The 13,763-nt window shown below is 41.6% G+C and overlaps 1 protein-coding gene across 3 annotated transcripts; it reads left to right on the forward strand.

Moving 5' to 3' along the window:
- Positions 1-8,522: 8,522 nt before the first annotated feature.
- CHCHD7 (coiled-coil-helix-coiled-coil-helix domain containing 7) lies at positions 8,523-13,128 on the forward strand. Of its 3 annotated transcripts, none has more exons than XM_080938730.1 (5): positions 8,523-8,644; positions 9,057-9,203; positions 10,859-10,947; positions 12,306-12,404; positions 12,991-13,128. In XM_080938730.1, the coding sequence occupies exons 3-5, from the start codon at positions 10,894-10,896 to the stop codon at positions 13,093-13,095; spliced, it is 258 nt and encodes an 85-aa protein (XP_080794856.1). In that variant the 5' UTR covers positions 8,523-8,644; positions 9,057-9,203; positions 10,859-10,893; the 3' UTR covers positions 13,096-13,128. The 3 variants fall into 3 exon arrangements, with proteins under 3 accessions (XP_080794856.1, XP_080794854.1, XP_080794855.1); XM_080938728.1 differs by having other exon boundaries at positions 8,608-8,811; XM_080938729.1 differs by having other exon boundaries at positions 8,608-8,811; positions 10,882-10,947.
- The last annotated feature ends 635 nt before the right edge of the window (positions 13,129-13,763 follow it).

Consider the following 13,763-nt stretch of genomic DNA (forward strand, 5'->3'; position numbering starts at 1 on the left):
AACACTGATGTAGCACTGTCCTAGTAAACATGAAAAAAAAAATTAAAGCTCCCAAACAAACAGATGTACAGTTCGGTACTAGGCTGTTACCGCTTTTCTTAGAAAAATAACCGAAGTGATTGAAGATACTAAGTTCTTTGATGTCACTCTGGGCATTTAAAATATATTTGCTATCAAAGGACAAATGCTTGAGACCTTTGGCACCCCTCCATACTTCTCGAGTTTATATTATTATCATTATTTTTAACAGTTATTTTATTTACAAAGTTCTGGGACTGAAAAACAGGTTCAGAAGCAAAAGACAACTCTGTTGAATGAAAATCTGTTATTTCACCAGTAGATCAATTTATTCAGGTGAATATTTAAATCTCCCTCTCGTCCAATTAAGTTTATTATTTAGTGGCTTGTTTTCATCTCAATTTGGGTAAACACAGCAACACATCTTCACACACAGTGCTTGCTGTCTGACAAATGATTTTCGAGGACTGCCTCATACCTTTTGTTAGAACTGAGAAAGAAAGCCCTGGGAAGGCTGACATGCTGTCTGCACAGAGCAGACTGAAGTCAGCTATCTGCACAGCCTCTGAGGGGGCACAGACTTCACGAGGAGGCAGAGCATCCACTGTCACTGTACTCACCGGGACTTCCATTCGGTGAAAGCCTCTAACCTCTTCCAAGAACCAACAGGGCTGTTTTCACCACTCTTGGGATAACCTATCTTACTGTACATCCAACTCTAAATAAATGCTGGAATCACATACATTTACCAACAACTCTCAGATAAAACACTAATAATAGAAGAGAAACACAACTTAAATAGAAATTCACTCAATTAAATTATCCCAGACAATAACAAACTACCAAAACACGGGAAGAACATTTTCTAGCATTTGCTTAAACAATTTTAAAGGTACTAGGAGAGCAAATGTATATTTGAGGCTGAACTTGCAGTCCGGTACACCGGACATACCAGTCCTGATTTAGAGGACATGGCATGTCTCATGCAAATATGCAAAGTAACACTTCCTTTCCATGAACTTAAAAACATTATGGCAAATTTCATCTCAAAGTAATAGAGCTAATTTCTCTTCTTCAGAGTGGAACACTCCCAGAAATAATACCTAGAAAATGCAAAAGGCAGCCTAGAAAAGAAAACACATTCTTAGACAAATGCTGTTCTACGTGACTGCCTTTAAGACAAGGCAGGACAACATTTTTATTGTAACTTCTTTGGTCATGATAAGAATAAATTTGGGCTCCGTGACTATAGCATTAAGACAATACAAGAAAAAAATTGATTTACTGAGAAAACTTAGCCGAGTAAAATCAATTGGTGATGCTTTGAACCTGCAAAGTTAAACAACCTTAAGCTTCCACCTTCAGTTTCTTAAAATTCTCTTTCTCAAGAACAATCGACTGATGTGTCTTCAGAGAAACAGAACTGATTGGAACACTTTCTGATGCTGCCTTTTACACAAAAGGTTTATAGACCTCATTTAAAAACTGATGTTTAGTTTCCAAAATTAAAAAAAAAAAAAAAATGTGTCTTTAAGGTTCTAATGCCCACTGATACGACATTATTTTTTTAAAAAGTCAGATGGCAGCTTTTTAATTGTAGCGTTTACTCTGAGAATTCATATTTTCACGTTCAGAAACTATAACATAGGAAATTGTAAACGGCTTACGTGAAATACATCAACATTAGCATGGGACAATAATTTAAGTATTAACAACTGAAAAGCTTAAAATGAGACTCTCCTGCTCAAAGATCGATTTCAAGACTGCAATATTCTCACCCACCACTGCAGAGACCTCCTGAATTCTCTGAGCAGTTTCCAGAGCTAGGGGTAAATTTTACTTCAGATATCACAATAGGTTTCAACCCTCCTTTAGAAAACCAGCTGCTAACTAGTGAATGAGAAGGAGAAATGCCTTTCATCAGTAGCTTGCACCTTAGAATATTCTGGAAATTAACAATCTTATGGATAAAATATTCTTCTCCTTATCTTGTCAAAGTTTTTAAAGTGTTATTAAGACTGTAAGAAATTATTCAAATTGTCCTTAAAAAAATCCAGAGCCAAACTGTTCTTAGACTGAGGCTTTAAAATTTATTTTACTAACCTAAAAAAGTTTTAAACTTTCTGATAAATAACAAGGAAAACAATTTCCAATGATTCTCAAGGCTCTCAGACTATTTCACACAGCTACATATTTAAAAACTCTTTAAAAGCTCTTTAAAAACAGCAGAAAATGGCTTTCTCCTTTTGTTAAAAATGAATTTCAGATCATCACTAATTAATAAGAAATCATTATTTGGATTTAGTTTAACTCACATCTACAGGAGAAGGAGCTTTGGAAATCTTGTTTTAAAAGGTGATTACAGATCCAGCAATTTTCACTAAAAGGATTCTCTGATAAAATTCCCCAAAAGAAACACTCTGGTTCTTTCTTTTCTTTTCTTTCTTCTTTTCTTTTGTAAACGTGTGGTTTTTGCTTTGCAGTTGGTTATTCCTTAGTCACATAAGTTGAATTTTAAATTTCCTGTAATTACTATTTTCTTCTTAAATTCTTGGTTTTCTAGTTTCCCATCCTTATTTTTGAACCTTTTAGTTTACACCGATGTTGTACAACATTTCCCTTGTTCAGCAGTATTCATATTTAAAAGGCATCAAAACCATACTTTTTGTTCTCTGGTATCTTCATGTTTCTAGGCTTTCTGTGACTTTTAAATTAGGAAACGGTTCCACTTAAAAAACAAGTCAAGGGGAAACTTCTAGCAGACTGCTTTTTCTCTGAACCTAGGATGTAAGTGCAGAAGTTCATCACGTGTACACTTCCATAGGTAGCCATCTCAAATTCCCAACACACTGTGGTTAAGTTTTAATACCAAGATCCTGTACTAATTCTGTTTACAAGACATTCAGGGACTTTTAAATACTAACAATTTTGGTGCAATGTCCTACTATTTCACGTTTTAAAAATGAGATGTTATTTATTTTGTGTCATTTTTTTTCTACTTGAAATGCATTTCTTAAAAAGCAAAATCCCTCAGAACAACAAACACCAATATGCATACACAAAATCAGAACTGAAAACCACTCAAATGCCTTTGATAACGTGGACATCATCAGATCCTGGACAACTCTCCCCACACAGACTGGAGGGGATACTAGGGAGAATGCAAACCTCAAGGAGATAGGCCAGTGAACTTAAAAGTAAAAATCAAAGTATGCCTCTGCAATCATTTCTATTAAACTTTTATACAGATATGTTTCTTATAATGGCAAATTTTAATAATTACATACCAATTCTTTCTTCATAAAAATTTATAACCTAGAACAACTCATTTGCTTTCTCAAATTAACCTGGAATTAAGTTTACACACGAGATAAACATGCTGCCTTGATGTGAGGGCAAAGCAGAGACACCGTGGGTTTCAGATCTGAGTTTCAGAAAAGGTGCATCCTTTTCTGCTGTGTCCTTGTGTTGGAGTGACAAGGGGCTCTTCTTCCTAAGCTCTGAAACCACAGTGAACCTTACAGTTCACCAATCCTATGGACCCTGCCCCCCACTTGAACTTATTTGTAAATACTGTTCTAAGGGTACCTAAACACTCATTGCTTAAATATGCTGCCTGCATTAAGTCCTGTTAAAACTGAAGAAAGAAAGGTCCACCTTTGTTTTCAAGCCAAGACTGACATGCTTTCAACATAGTCTGTGTTTCAGGAAAAAAAAATGTTTATCAGGTTCTTAAAACACTTCAAATGATGGCTTAAGGGGCAGTTTTCCCCTTTCACCCTGAACAGATCGACTTGCTTAGCTTTTGTCTGACAGACACACTTTTCCCCTTCTGAAACTCTCATCTCATGAGCAACAGGTTAATTTTTTACATGTTAAACTCTCAAAGGACAAGATTACAAATAAATAATATTAAAGCATTCCGAGAAGGATGAACATTTTGCTTATACAACTTTGAGTAAAATGGTTACTGAAGTAAACTTCAAAGGCAGAAATGGCATAGGTTTCTGGTGTCTGTTTTTAAAAATCCCAGTTTCAATAGGAATATGACATCTAATTTAGGAAACAAGAGTCTAATCCTTAGGTAAATTTCTTGACTATCATATGAAAATGCACATAATAACAACCAGGATTCTTATGACAATGAAGGAAAATTACCATTTTTGATTGATACTAAAAATAAAAGAAGAATTCGTAAAATTTCAAATTATATTGAGAAAGGCAGATTCAACTACTTTACTACAACATATCTGCTTATTGAACTATTCTGATTATCATAAGCAAATACACAGGCATGGGGTTTTACCAGTACTAGCCCACACCCACTAAATCATCTACTACAGCAGAAATATTCTTTTCAGAATTCTGAGTAGAGACACAGGGCATCCAAGTCTCAGATAAGAATCTTAATCTGTGGGTTTTTCTAACTTTAAGTGAAGTAAGAATGTGGAGTAAGAGACATCCGTAGATTATTTTTGCAAATTGGTATAATTTACTAGGACTCCCAGCAAAGGAAGTTCAACAGGCAGGGTTTCTAATGCATCCAAAAACTGTAATACTATCAATTCAAATCAGCCATTGTGGCGCTTCCTATATAAGCAAGACTCTAAGAGTTACAGGTTTTAATCTGGGCATTATGAGTGTATTTTTTTTTTTTTTAATTTCAAAAAGGAGCTGGCTTTACAAAATCCAAACAATGTGTATATCACTCTATATGAGAAAGAATAACCTTTATTTTAAAACTTCTGTTGAGATTCCATAAAGAATGGGATCCTATTTTTAAGTGCCCAAACACTTTAAGTAGCTCAATGAGCTAAGAGAACCAAAGGCAAGAGTTGCCTTGACTTCTACTGACGCTGAATTTATTGGTAAATTTGTGTCAAAGTATTTGGTTTGTCAAAGTGGCAACTGCTCAGTACCTCAGAGTCTCGTATATTTTAAGCACAAAGCATAACCCTGACTACTTATAGTCAAAGCAACTATCTTGAGCAAGCAATATAATGAACATGCAGAAATAAACTTCAGAGGGTTTTTATAAGTAATGATGGAATTCTGAAACCTTTGGATACAAGATTCTGGTGAGGAGGGGGGTTATCTTCATCATTGATACTTTTAATCTCTTTCCAAGGCACCACCACTTTAACAGTGATTTGTGACACTGTGTTTTCTTTAGTGACTTCTTAGAAAGCTGTTTCCAAAGTGGAAAACCACCAGATGATGTGCTCACAGGTCACTGATTGCGTTTGTCATGAAGGTATTTACAGAAAGGTATTGAGAAAAGTTCAGTTAGAAACAGGAACTAACACACAATGGGTTTTCACAAAATCATTTCTATGCAGTATGGCAAAAGAGAGCACTGCCTAAGAAGTCTAAAAGCTCAGTTCTAACTTTGGTCCATTTCTATAAACTGTAAAAACAAAGCAAAATAGAGATTGATTTCCCACACTCTATATGCCCGTGGAAACTGAATGTGAGTAGTTTCCATTCCAGATTAGTCCTAATCTTAAATACTGTACAGTCAACAATGTACACACACATTTTACCTTTTGAAAATACCGTGGACATCTAAGACACAAGAGCCAATAGGAGCTAACGATTAGTAAACATTTCCTGTTAAACACGAATCATTTCAGCTGAGAGGATGCAAATCCATAGGTTTCAGGATACCCAATCATTTTCACTTCCAAAGTGCAAAGTCATCACACACACATAAGATGGACTTTAAAATTGACTATATATATAAACTTTTCCATGGTCTTCATGAGAGCCACTCCCGCCTCCTCAGAAATGTCTGCTGCTTACAATGTTAAGGAATCCTCACCACTCTGCCTGAAATTTTCAACCAGAAGTCCTCAGTGTACCTGAAGCCAAACTGAAATATTAGGTATTTTACAAAATGGCTGTAAACCCCCATTATGGGCATACGTAGCTCTTTTGATCTCACTGCACAGAATTCATAAGTGTTCAATAATGCTATACCATTACACCACACACCTTCAACTTTTTCCAGTTTTCCACGATTCCTTCCAAAATCAGCTTCCAGAGCAAAGCAATGTAACATGAAAAGTTTCTGGGAGAGCTCGTTACATAAAAGAACAGCGTGGATGAGAACTAAGCCACACACATATCCATCTTCTGCTGGGCTTGTTTATCCCTCCTCTCCCTCCATCACTCCAAAACGTGGGTGCACTTGAGTAATGGAAAGAGAAAGCTCTTCCATCCCCACACACTTCCAGCACCTCTGCCTTTGGTCCTCAGACAGTAAGTCTGCGTAGGTGATGAAACCCCTAAGAAAAGAGAAGCTGTCCCTTTAAAATGCCCTGCTCGGTCCCAGATCCCACGTGGAACCAACATCAGCAGCACTTTCCCACTAACATCAATGTGATTCAAGAGGCACCATCCTTTTATATACATAAACCAGAAAACATGAGTCCAACATTCCTTAGAGAGGGCGAACAGGTGAAGCAAACGTGTCAGGAAGGGAGAAACCAAACAACTCCCCACCCCTCCCCAGAAGGCTCGCCAGTCTTGCCCTCCAGTCTCTCTGGGCAACAGCACCTTTCTACCCCTCCTCTGGAGAGCCCAGTTTAAAGAAAGAAGGGAGTCACTAACAAAACCCGAGGCACAAATGCGACGAAAATGCAATCTAAAGCCAGAAAGGTTTATTCTTCCAATCACACATATTAACTCTATTAAGAAAATGGCATCACTTTTTTTTCCTACCCCCCAAAAGCAAACCCCTCGAAGATCATTAAAAGGGAGCTATAAAATAGCAAATATGGTGTTTATCTTATCTCAGATCAGTCCACATTACCAATAAGTTTAGTAGTTTCTGCACTACCACCCCCCCTCCTCCCCCTGCTTCTCTTGCATTGGATTTTCACGTTTTCTCATTGTCGGTGGAGTTATAAAAGGCTTTTGCCCTTCGAAAGTTTTAAAAAAATAAATAAATATTAACTCCTTGGTCCCTGCAAAGTCCAAATGGGCTTCAGGGGAAAGGCGGTTCACACTTTTACCTTTAGCGAGAAAGGGGGGAGCATCCCGGATTTTTAGGGATTTTTTGCGATTTTTTAACAATTTTTATTTGGTTATATGCCTGAGTTCTCCCTCCATTTTGGTTGTTTATGATACTGACAACAAGCTGTCCCTGCTCCGTCCCGACCTCCTGCTTTCATTTAGCACCCCCTCCCCCTACGCCCCCGCCGCCACCCGGCGGGGTCCGGCGCCCCGCGGACCCCGCACCCCGACTCGGCTCTCCCACCTGGGCAGGAGGGCAAAAACAAATGCATTTCTCCAGAAAAGAAAAACCTCTTTGGAAAAGGGGGCAAAGTTACCCCAAGTCACTCCCAGTGCCCCCAAATATTGCCGACCGCGGGTCTCCGCCAGGCCCATTGGGAAGCGACCTTCCCCCGGGATGTTTTGGTGGAAAACGCGGAGAGTTTCCTCTCAAAACCGAATTTATATTAATTTTTCCCTTATTTTTCGGGTCTCTAATGTCTTCCGCTCTCGCTGCTGCCGCTGCCGCTGTCACAATATTCACAGCACCAGAGAGGAGGAGGAGGAGAAGGAGGAAAACTTTTCAAACTTTCCAGACCCCGAATAAAAGGTTTTTTTTTTTCCCACCGACCTCACCTTCGGGTCCCCAGCCGCGTCGCCCCCTGCCCTGTCAGCAGCGACCTCGGGAGTCCTCGCAGCCCCGCCGCACGATTTTATTTGATTTTTTATTATTATTTTTCTCTCTGGGGTCCTGAGCAGGGGCTGGGAGTAGCACAAACTTTTCCTCCTCCTGCCGCCGCCGCGGCTCCTCTGCCCCCTCGGCTCGTCCCATAATTTAAATAACCCTGATATTCCTCCCGCTAAACGCCTCCCCGCCGCCCCGGACCCCGGGAGAACTCACCGCGGGGCTTTAACATCCTCCCTCCGGCCCGTCCGCCGCCTTTACACCGCCCGCGGAATTTCTAATAATTTTTTTCTCATATTTCGGGCTGGACGCGGCGGGCCTGGAAATTGTTTCCTTACGCCTCTTTCCAGCAGCCATTGTAGTGTATGCGCTGCCCCTGCAGCTCAACTTGCAGCTGCCGCCGCCGCCGCCGCCGCCGCCGCCGCAGCCGCCGACGTCGCGCCCACCGCCGCCTCCCCCCCGCCCGCTGGGCCGCCGCCCCCGCCCCCCGCCCGCCCGCCGGCCCGCCCTGGCCCCCGCCCGCCGAGGTGCCCGCCCTCCCCTCGCTCCGCTCAGAGCCCGGCCAGTCCGTGCGGCCGCCGTGCGGGTCCGGCCAGCTGATTGGCTAGCGCGGCTGCCCGTCAGGCCGAAGTGTTAAGAGCCAGACGGCAGGGCGGGGGGCGCGGGGGGCGGGGAGAGGGCGGGGCCTCGCTCCGCCCCACCCCGTCCTCCTGCCTGAGCCCTCTCCCCCCGCCGCCCGGGGGCGGAGCGAACTGAGCCCGCCCCAACCTCGCAGAGTTCCGCGCGTCTGTCAATCCGGCGGCCGCGCGCGCGGATTGGACGGGCTGAAACGGGGGGCGCGGGGGCAGCACGTTGGGGTGCGCGCTACTTAAGGTCCTGCTGCGTGAGCCACTGACGTGTTTGGAACTTCAGCCGGCTCGGGAGCTGGCCGTGTGGTGGCCTGTGGTGAGTGGTCTCCGGCCCCTCCCTCCCTGTACGGCAGGCCGGGGACAACAACACACCGCTGAGGGCAGACCCCAGGTCGTGGCGCCAAACCCTCCGCGGCATGCTCCTGCCGCTGCTTACACCACTCGATTCGTCCGGCCGGGGCAGCGGAAGGTGACCCCATGCAGGTCTGGGCACCCCGTATTGTGTCACTCCTCACCCTGCCCTCTCCAGGTCCTTGCTCTACGTTACTCCCTTCCTTCCCAGCCCCTCTGTCGTGTTTACCTGTGCCTGCTCTCCACTGTCCGATACTGCGGGGTGGCAGGCACCTCGGAAGGCGGTTCCGGAGTCGCATCCTTGGGGGTACTTCTCCGACCTCTCAGATCCCTGTGGTGTGTACTTTGACTTTTTGCCCCTGTTCCTCTGCACCCAGGTTTACGGCGTGGTGAATTTCTGTTTCCGGATTTAACGCTCACAGACCAGACTCAGAGAAGCCTGGTGGCCTGGACTTGTTCAGTGACGTGCCCTTCCCCCACTACGGATCAAAGCTAAGAGGAGTGGGAAATCGGGAACTCCTTTGGTAAGCAGTTTGCCCTTAGAATTATTTCTCAGATGTGCTGTAGGTTTGCAGTCTTCCGTCAGACTTTTTTTTTTTTTTTTTTTTCCTGCATGTCATCTTGGAAATAGTAGATCGTTGTAACAGTTGTTCACTCCTGCACCTTCAAAAAGTAAGCAGATAAGGCCTCCTTAGCAGGGCACTCCATCTTACCCTTCAGCCACACTCCTCCATGTAAATTGACATTTCCTCTTCCTGTACTGTTAACACAGGAATTCATACTAAGGAGGTGACACTCGGAAATTCATGTTTAGAGGGACTTGTATTTAGGGTCCAGAATAAAAAGCAATGAAATGGGAATTGCCTGAAGCAGCAAATTTGATGCCTGTGTTGTGTGGATATTGTTTAAAGAATTTCTGGCCGATGGTAATGAAATAGAACAGAATTTCAGGATCAGGACGCAGCACGGATTCTGCTTGTATCTGATTGTTGTTGAGATTATTATACACACAGCATATGGACAGTCAGGCAGAGCTCTGTGACGACCTGACAGGACAGATATGAAAGAAAAGACTGTAGATTTTCTTAGTTCTAGTATTCTCTCAGGAAAAGGCAGTCTTGTAAACTCCTTCCGAAGAGGAGAGACTTCTAGATATAGTTGGACTCTCTGCTGAGGAATCCTGTCAGGATGCTTCCCTGGCTGGATATTGTCTACGAAGTTCATGAAATGAACGATCATTTGGTGATTACTGAAAGTGAGAGGAGTGCAGAGTAATCAGATACTTTCCATCCCATGGAAAAGTAGGGCTTCCTTAGCCTAGAGATGCCTACATCCTTATCTTTATCAGAATAGAAGAAAATCAGACTAGGTGAGCATTGATTCAGAATACATTCACCTATCTGGAGTTTATGGGGTCGAATTACTTTTCCTGAATATACAAATATACATCCTTTTGTTTAACATGTTTTTTTTTTCTTGGTGACATTTCATACAAAAATTTGGACACCTTGAAAAGGCCCATGCAAACTTGTTTTGTTCTGTTTCCTAATTCAGTGGACTTGTGTACTTCATACTGTCTTATTTCTCTGGAGTCCATTTCAATTTTTTTTTGGTAGAAAAATGAATAAATTAGAGCAGCATTTGGGTGTGTGAGCCAGAAGTTCTCAAAGATGGTGGGCTTTGTCATCAATGTCATTATCATATATTGAGACAAGTAAAGCTTCACTTGAGCTGGAGTTTGAAGAGCAGATTGACTGACTTTATGAAGTGTATGACTTGACTTGGAATAGCTAACTGGCTCTTTAGGGTAGTGTGATGTCTTTAATGAAGAAAACCTTTGCAAAGCTGCATTTTAAAGACTCAAATTGGAGAATTACTGAGTCACAGTAGCATCCCCTGACTTCTTTCAACCCGGGGAAAGTATTAATTTAAATAGAAGGTAGTCCTGGAATAAAAAAAAAAAATCATTCATTGTTTTTAATTTTAATTCATTATGGCTTTTCAGGATTTTAGGTGAGCAGTAACCTGTTTTTTTTTTTTTTTTGTTTTTGATATACTCATTTTGTTTTATTGTTTTCTACAGAATACCTTCTGCTTTGAGAATTAAATTTTGTGGGTCAATTAAATTAAAAGTACTTCTAGGGCTGATGATATTTTCTGATTATTTTCTTCTGACCAGTTCTTCTCCTGCCTTACCTTCAGTAAGAAGACAAGATGCCCATGGCCACACGGCGGCTGAGAGACCCCGACATTAATCCTTGCCTGTCGGTAGGGTGGTTTGCGTTTCACTGTCATGCGTGTTAACATGGGGAAACCAATCTTAGTCGTGTGGGTATCTGTCTTACTCAGTTATTGAATAAAGTATTTTTCTGTGAAAAAAGATACTCCTGGCCAGTGTATTTTATTTCACTGTAGCATTTGAAAATGAGCAAGACATGGCTAACAAAGACTCTTCTTCAGTTTTGCTTAATTGTGAAATAGACAGTGTTTGGTTGTCACTGTAAAACTTGGCAAACATATGCAACGCCGAGGAAAGTCTAAACACGGGACAGTACAGCAGATTTAAAACCAGGAGTTTTAATCACAGCAATTATTTAGTCTTTCTTTGAGACACCCTGGCTTGAGTCAAGGGTTCACATGGTTTTCACAAAGGTATCTTATAAACAGCTTTGTGTTGCAAAAATATCTTTTTATTGGCATTAATTGGGTAGAGCTTGCAACACTTTGCCGTGGCCTTGCCATTCCTGAGAAATACCTTGTGACTACTATGTTACTGTGAGGAGCACTAATCCACCATTCTTTATGAGTTTTTCAAAAATACACGTACAATACCCATCCATTGGTCTACATAGTCTGTTTTCAACAGCATCAAGTATTGTTTAGACAAGGTGGTTTTTCTTAATCTTGTGAATCAGATTCCCTGCTTGTTTGAAACTTTATTTCATAGTCCTGCTTTTCACTTTGAAGCTTGTTGTCTAATCTGCTCAGAGTTCAGACCGCTTACGTTTAATTACCAGTGGTACCTACTTCATCTTAAACCCGTGGCCCCGCGTTGCTTTCTTTTTGAAGTCACATTAATGATAACCATTAAAGCTGCCTGTGTAATAGTATGCTTGCATAACGGGGTGAGTGATAGCCAAAAGTGCATCAAGATGGGCACTGTTAATTCAGGCTGCCTTGATGTAGATCGTTTACTTGTGTAATTTACTTGGAATCTCAAACCAAGCCTTAAGATCAAACATCAAGTCAAACCGAGACTTGGGGAAAGCCAGGAGAGCTGCAGGAGGCTGGTTTCTGCTGCTTGCTGTGTAACAGTGTTCAGAGCACCTTAGACCATGCTTCAGCTCCTGGGACAGGTGACCACCAGCAGTGCTTTGACTCAAACTCACATGATCAGATGCTTAGAAAACTGGCCCAGACTTGGGGGGAAGAAGATTTCTTTTTCTTTTTAAATTGAGTGATTTCTGGAATAGTTGGCTATGTGGGTTTTATAAGTCTACCTGCTACAATGGACAAAAATAAGCCATTTGATGTCTGCTCAGGGGAAACAGCTTCAGAAGTCTGTGTTTGGGTCTTTCTTAGATCACACTCCACATTTTAAATGATGCCTCTCTTACATATTTAAGGAATCTGATGCTTCTGCCAAATGTATGGATGAAAATAACTATGACAGGGAAAGGTGTTCCAGTTACTTCTTGAAGTACAAAAACTGCCGACGATTTTGGGTAAGCCCAGCTTCTCAGGCTTCTTATAAAACTCTACTCTTAGCCTTGTGACCATAGCTGATGATAATCAATAATCCATAGTCTTCCCAGTGATGGCTGTAGGGACACTTAACCGTTGACCTTATCTTCTGAGTGGTTGATCAGCCCCATGGCATCCTTGAGAGCTTGTTTCATTCTATTCCAAGGCTTAAGACTCAAGCTTTAATAGAAGTAAGTCTTCCTAGGTATCTTTAGTCATAAAATAACCCTTACTACGGGATCCAGGTCCTTTCTTTTCCTTTTCTGATACTTAGTTTCACTTAATAATTATGCATAGCTTTTGTAACTGGACTTTATATATTCTTGCACATGTACCTAACGGCATATTCATAACCGGACACCCGCTAACAATGCTTTTGATGTGGATAATCTCATCAGTATAAATGTTAATAGATTAAAACATCTGAGGTTTCAGAAGTAGGTTCTGGAGTTTTAAAACTTAGATTTCAGTATATTCTTTTTCGTAGAAGCAACTGAAAATTACTGCCTGATTATTGCCATTTAATATTTGACTGATTTTGGTGTCTCCTTTTATGCCTCTGTATAGAATTCTGTCATGATCCAAAGAAGACAAAACGGAGTTCAGCCACCTATGCCTACAGCAGCAGAAAGAGATGAAATTTTGGGAGCAATGCAAAAGATGCCCTACTGAGTATTTGCATTAAAATAGTTTCTATAACTTGAAGCAGATGCTTTTTTAAATCAATGATTGCTGAAATCTTAAGACTTCCTTGGTTTCATCCTAGGCAATTTTGAGTTGTACATGGTGAGATGGAATTTATTAGCCTTAAGTCTTTGGTGTTTGCTTTCAGTGCTGTGACAAGAATATGCACATGTTATTGTCACATTGTCACCCATAGAAGGACAGGACTATTGTGGCTGTAGGACTTGGGCTGTCTTAGGCCTAGAAAGAGATTTAGCATGAGAACAGGCTCCCGAGGCCATCACGAAGGTGGCGGTAATGAAATGGAAAGGAAATGAGGAAAGAATGCCCTGCGTTTAAAATGAGATGATGATGTGGAGAGGTGATAGGCAGAGTGAGTTAGAGGTAGGCATGGCGGGCCACAGACCTGGGATCATCCTGGAAGTCCTCAGCCTGCTGCTCCACCATCACGAGGAGGGAAATGGGCCAGGAAGACTAGCGGGTAAATAATACACAAGAATGTTACTTCCTCAAGGACAGGCTTGATTCCAGGGTTCTGGCTAGAGAAGTCCATGAATCTTTGGATCACCTAAGGCCATAGCAGCAGTTCGTAGACAGAAGTAATAGAAGAAGAAGAAGAAGGAAGAAGGAAGAAGAAGAATTGATTTCTACAAGTA

This window comes from Micromys minutus (genome assembly GCF_963924665.1).
Source record: "Micromys minutus genome assembly, chromosome: 26".
In the NCBI taxonomy this organism is placed as follows: domain Eukaryota; kingdom Metazoa; phylum Chordata; class Mammalia; order Rodentia; family Muridae; genus Micromys; species Micromys minutus.

Coding starts and splice junctions, on each gene's coding strand:
- CHCHD7 (XM_080938730.1), top strand. CDS start 10,894: ATGCCCATGGCCACACGGCGGCTGAGAGACCCCGACATTAATCCTTGC. Junction 10,948..12,305: donor ACATTAATCCTTGCCTGTCG/GTAGGGTGGTTT, acceptor TACATATTTAAG/GAATCTGATGCTTCTGCCAA. Junction 12,405..12,990: donor AAAACTGCCGACGATTTTGG/GTAAGCCCAGCT, acceptor GCCTCTGTATAG/AATTCTGTCATGATCCAAAG.